This window comes from Sceloporus occidentalis, unplaced genomic scaffold (assembly GCF_023333645.1).
Source record: "Sceloporus occidentalis isolate IW3139 unplaced genomic scaffold, rSceOcc1.0.p SCAF_8, whole genome shotgun sequence".
Taxonomy (NCBI): domain Eukaryota; kingdom Metazoa; phylum Chordata; class Lepidosauria; order Squamata; family Phrynosomatidae; genus Sceloporus; species Sceloporus occidentalis.
In genome coordinates, this window is record NW_028316988.1 from 41985937 (window position 1) to 41992041 (window position 6105).

General features: G+C 42.5%; 1 protein-coding gene across 4 annotated transcripts in view; it reads left to right on the top strand.

Moving 5' to 3' along the window:
• The window catches only part of LOC149308750 (angiomotin-like), a 40189-nt gene extending 35280 nt beyond the window's left edge, over nucleotides 1-4909 (top strand). For 3 of the 4 annotated variants that reach the window (XM_089536403.1, XM_089536402.1, XM_089536404.1), the window contains exon 13: nucleotides 604-4471. In XM_089536403.1, the coding sequence (XP_089392529.1) occupies nucleotides 604-704 (101 nt within the window). In that variant the 3' untranslated portion in view covers nucleotides 705-4471. Of the gene's footprint in view, nucleotides 1-603; nucleotides 4472-4633 lie in introns of those variants that run through there. The other variant, XR_016282185.1, reaches the window with a different exon arrangement.
• Nucleotides 4910-6105: the final 1196 nt, after the last annotated feature.

A 6105-nucleotide genomic window follows, 5' to 3' on the forward strand; every position in this document is an offset into this window, starting at 1 on the left:
AAATGATTCTGTGGATGTCATACATTTATGTAACCCTTGGAGAGCCGTCTTGGTTCGAGTCTTGGACTAGGACTCCAGGAGACCCGGGTTTGAATCTTTCATGGAAACCCATTGGGTGACTTTGGGCAAGTCATACTCTCCCAGCCTCAGAGGAAGGCCATAGCAAAGCTCCTCTGAATAAATCTTGCAAAGAAACCTCTGTGATAGGGTCGCCGTAAGTCAGAAATGAAGATGCACCACCATCACCATCCATGGCCTTCCATGGCTGAGCAGGATCCAAATCCTAGTCTCTGGATAAATTCACCACCTCAGATTACTATTTTGAGATGGTGCCTGCTGTCTGGAGTTTTAACACATATCCTGAAAGAATCGCCCAGTTAATCGGGATGCCTCTGTTAGAACTGATTTAAAAGATGGTTAACCTGTATACTTAAATCGGTTCAAGGCAGCAGATCTAAAGTGACGGTAATTTTGCCAACTGAATACAAAGACAGAAAGGTTTATTGCTGTTGCTGGGTTCCCTTCTTTATTTGTTGTCACAATCTCTCTCTTTCTCTCAATCTCCCCCCAATCCCCAACATGTTTCTCCTCCTTTACTTACAGATGGTTCAGTTTTCCATTCCAGCACTCTAGAAAGAAAAAATCCAGCTCAAAATCTGGGGCAGGACCTCAGTGATGGAGAAATGGTGGAGTATCTCATCTGAAGACATGGCAAAACATGGAGTAGCTGGGTACCAGAAATTGTGTCTCTTCCCTCCCTCTGGTATTTTTTATTTTATTAACAAATAGCAAATTTTAGTATCTGAATCATAAAGGAACCTACAGCGTTGTGCTGTTTGTATATACTTTTCTCTTACTATGGACAGGTTAACTTAAAATTTGTTCCAAAATGATTAGTTTTGTTCTCTTTAAGAACCCTACCTTTTTTTAAGAAAAAAAGAAAGAAAGAAAGAAAAATACTGGATCTGGGAGAGCATCTGGATTAAACTAAACCAAGGTCTTAAATGCACTAAATTTTTTTAAATGTCAGTATTTTTTTTAAAAAAAAAGCAAAGAAACAAGACTTGTATTTAAGAAAGATCCATGTTTTAGGTGTCGGATGTCCAAAATGCCTTTCCAAAAGCCTCTGGGTTTCTCAGTCGCCAGACAATGTCACGGTGCTGTCGCTTTCTGAGTGTGTCTTCAGATATTCCTGAGACTCATTGTCTGAACCACCAAGTGATAGAAAGAAACTGTCGCTTTAACACTCCTTCTAAAAGGGTGTCCGTTTTTACAAAAACAAAACACCTCCGCACACATTCCAGAACAGAAGACGAACGGCCAGTATTCTCTCCCAACTACTTAGATAAGTATAAAGTAGAAATTCCACAGAGCGAGCCTTGATTTTGCAATTTTATATAAGGGACACCATTTTGCTATGCCATTGTATTTAATGGGACTTGAGCATCCACGGATTTTGTTATCCATGGGGAGTCCTGGAACCAAACCTCAGTGGATACCAAGGGACCACTGTACTTAAGTCCCTACTACCTGTCATTGCCCAAGCCTGGTGGAAACGTCGTTTATCCATGCTCCGATGGCCAACAAAATGGCTCTCCTTCTCCCTATGCAGTTGAGTTGCCTGATGAAGTAGGCGGGTGGAGGAGTTACGATCATGGCAGTAGGGTTACGATCACGGTTAAGTACCAGTTGTAAATTTGGATCAGTTACGGGTGAGTAAATCTAGGTAACTTTTCTGTATTCTCGACTGCTACTTAGATTGTGAAACTACCGTGGTCCCTCCACATTCGCTGGGGTTGGGGGTGAAGGACCCCAATTAATATTTAACTTTGTTATAGTAATTTTTAATTAATTTTATAATCTTGTTTGTGATTTTAGATTGTGCATGATAGGCAGCCCTTGTTTCTATTTTGGCTTGATGTTTTCTCTCCTTTGTAAAGCGTAGTGTAAAGCCTATGGCACTATACAAATAAAAGTAATAATGATAATAATAATAATAATGTGGAAAACCTGCAAATAAACACTTCTCTAGGAATCTCCAGGTCCTCCAATGCAACTCTATGGTCAATGTCTGCCAGAGGTTAACCATAGAAGCATATTGGAGGACCTATAAATGCCCAGAGAAGTGTTTTCGCTAGGAAGTTCTACATTTTCCCGCACAACTCTATGGTCAATTTGTGGTAGAGTTGCGCTGGAGGACTTAGCAGGAGCATATTATTCCAAACCACAAAAAATCAAATTGGCAAAAGTCAAAGCCAGAAATGTGGAGGGCCAGCTGTATTGCCACAATCTTAGCTCCTTCCCATCATAATTTATAGGCTATCAACTACAAATGAAAGAGGTCTAGTCTGCCAGTGATGAAAGTATGGGTGAGTGATGTTTCCATCAGGTTTAAAGGATTCAGGTCAGTCTATGCATCTGAGGAAGTAGACCAAGTCTATGCAAGCTGATGCTACAACTCCTTTTGCCCAGTTAGTCTCAAAGGTACTACAAGATCCCTTGTCATGCTGATACTCCAGACTAACACAGCTATGTCTCTGAATCATACTTAGCTAAGTTGCTGATGTAGAATACTGGCCAGTAACACTGATGTCCACCATGTGCCTACAACTTGGATGTAGTTTCTTTTTCTCGTTCCTCTCGTCCTGTCCTTCTGTTGAATATTTTGAGATGAAAGGAGGCTTTGCCATTTCCCTATACTGTATGTCAAAGGGCTTTGCAAAAGCCTCATAGCGGGAGAAGGAATAATGGCCTCCATTCAGCGTTTCAGTTCGCAAGCGACATGAGTCCCGTTTTTTCTGTGGAGTTCCTTCCGTTGGATTTGGTTGAGACCAAGTTCGTTCAGCTGGCTGGATTGGAGGGATTTTTGTACTGAGTTGAGCTGCTAAGGAAGGAAGTAAGGAAGGAAAGAAAGAAAGAAAGAAAGAAAGAAAGAGTGAAGCCTTGGTTCTTCCTGTGAACATGCTGGAGACTTCTGAATGCTGTATTTTTCTCCTCTTTCCCCCCAAACGCTTTGATTGTAATCTGCTCATTCCAGAAGACAACAACTTTCCTCTTCGGTGTATGTTAATAATGTAAGACTTTTAGTGCCTTACTCTAGATAAAGGCTGGCATCCTGTTGGCCACTGGCCTACTAGAGTTGTTCAATGGTGAGCCAACAGATTAATCTCATAAACTCAGTGGGTCTGCTTTAGTCAGGATAAACAACAGGATTTGGGCCAATAGTTGCAACAAGGACCAGCGATTGTTTAATCTAAGAAATACTACAGGTTGGAAACCTCACGCTTTCCTGGAACATTCCTTCTGTCTTGCAAAGAAGGGTCTTTGAGTGAGAATTTCTCTCTTCCTCTTCCTCCATGGCCCTTATCCTGGAGTTGACTTAGAAAAGGCAGAGAAAGCTGCTCTGAACATCATCCAAGAACCAGGTCCAAATTGTGACAAAGAAACGCAAGGAATGCATCATGTTCTATAGTTATGGATAATCTCTTTTTAATAGGAAAAAAAACCCTCTAATAGAAGGAATTATAGGTTGCAATGGTGCATCTGACCCTCTCCCAAAGCAAAAGGAAGGCTTGCATATTCTCCCCAAAAACGTGTTGGAAGGCTAGTGTTGTGTTTTCTTGCAGCGGTGACTCTTCTTCTGAACTGGGACCTTCTGGCTCAGAGTTTTATTGGATCGGTGCTTCTGAATTAGCAGAAGGTGCCAGAGGAAGCAGGGCCTCCTGGGTTTGTAGTCGGCATCCCTGGCATTTGACATAACCCTCTGCTGAGAAGTGCCTTGCGCCAGCCTCATCATTGTCAACTTTCTATGTAAGGGAATCACTTCCTCTGTTTCACCTCTTTTTTATTTTGGGCTCTGCTGATTTCGGGGAGCTTGGGAAGTTAGGACACGAACGGATTCAGACAGGAAGCCAGTAGCCCCGGAACGTAACTTTTGCAGTTATGTTGTAAGTTGTAACTACTTAAGGAAAACCAAACTGCACATTTCTCCCATTCTGTAAACGGCTTTGTACTGGAATTGAGACAAGGAACTATAAACTTGTGATAACTTTTTGTTTTGTTTTTGGAGTTTGTGCTCGAACCAAACTTTTAGACTAAGAGTTTTAACACAAACTCGGATATTAGAAGCAGTGCTGTAGAAAGACTTTGTGTAAAGGAAAACTATGTAGTCCTTTTCTGGGAATGAATCTGTGGATGATGGACGCTCCAGGCATCTTACCTGCGGCCGCTTTCCATTGGGACCAGAAGGTTTGGGAAAGTGCTGCTGGGAGGAGGATGCCAAGCGCCTTCACGTTTCCAGCTGTCTTGGGACTTTGCAGAAATCTAAACACGTGGAATGTGTCTCATCTTTGCTTGGTGCCTCGATATATCCCTTCTCCACTTGTATAGGAACGTGCGCGTTTTGTATGTCTAGAATGTAAACCTCACGATAATGGTAACTGTATTGTATTTATGAAGAAAATACATCTCTTTCGGAAGATGTTTGCTTCTAGCTGAGTGTTTTCTGCGTCTATGTGCTTTTTCCCAGGAGCTGCCTAAGTATTCAGACAGAAATGTCTACAGTCAGTTTCCTTTCCCTGTAAAATGTATTAAGACGGTATTTAATCGGCAAAACCATTTTGGTTTTTTCTAGCACTGGTATTACTACCACCAACTTCTCTTCTGACACGGCCCCTGGGACTTTAATGGCACCAGGAAAGCCTAGACCTTTGCTTGCATCTCAAGGCCTCCAAGGAATAAATTATGTGCCATCTTCCTATGAAGAACACTGAAACGATGCCACAATTCAGCTGCCAAACGCAGAAGGCAACAGGCCTCCTATTTAATGGATATTTTGGGATTTCCGAGGTTTTCCTGTCTGAAACAAGCAGTCACTTAAAACTTCTTCCGTGCTAAATCAGCTTCTGTTTTGCTTTTTGGAGATTTGATGATCTAAATTGTGATTTTTCAGTTTCTTCCAGGTTGCCAGAAACTGAATCCCAGCATAAGAGCTGGCTGCATTTTGTTTCTAGGGCTGAGACATATAAATATTACTGGCATAACACAAACATCCATCTAATGTGCCGTCATGGAATTTCATACACTCACAGCTGTCGGCATTTGCATTCAACTTGTCTTCATATAGGATATTTTATGTCTTTTGAGTCTGCCTAGCATGGCGTTTAATTTTTGTCTCAGTCCTGGGGATGCAGAGTATCCAGCTTCACTATGTCCCAAAGGCATTCAAGTAGGGCATCTAAAGGGCTTTAAATTAGAACATCAGAGTATAAGAATAGCACTGTTTTGTAGGGTTTTGTTGCCCAGTCATAGAACAAAATGAGTCCCAAAACATGGGAAGTGGTTTGCAACAATTAAGCTTTCACTTCTTGCCTTCTTGCATCGGCTCCCAGCCTCTTAATCTTAAGGCACAAAGGGATAGGAATTTCTAGCTTGGCTGAATTTCCAGTGCCTTTCTTTTCACGTATGCCATTTCCAAAAGTGCTGAACAATAATAAACTCACGTCTGTATTTCCAGCAAGCCTTATAGGATAGCATCCAGACCTCCCCAAAACTGCCAGAGCGGTGTCCCTGCGACCATTTCAAAACAACAAAGCACATGCCAATGATGTCCCATCTGCTTCCTGCCGATTGTTTTGGCTTCCACCTGCACTGACATTCCTGAACCACTCATTCAGCCAAGTTTCTACAACAGGAAAAAGCACCTCTGAAGTTCATGAGTGGGACTTCTGTGCAAAGGTTTCAATGAGGTCAGATCCTGACCTTCACCTGAGTGAAGCCCTAGGTGCTTAGCTCCTAAGTAGCTTACCTTTCTCAGAGGCCAAAGGAGACTTACACTGGCTTGACTGTGGCCGGTATTCAACATACTTGGAAATGCTCTACTGGGAAATGAAAGCCTCGGCATGCTGCTATCAGTCCCCCAAAGCAGTCAAGACATTGAAGAAACCCCCAGCAGGCTCTTTAAATGGTTTCTTCAACATTTCTATATGTAGCCCTGTCTCGCACCCTCCGCTCTGGTAGTCAGTGTCTCCTGTCACAGTGTAGGACTACCACTGCCCCCTCCCGAATTCGTCCCTTCTCGCTTGCTGCCCCTTACTCCTGGAACCT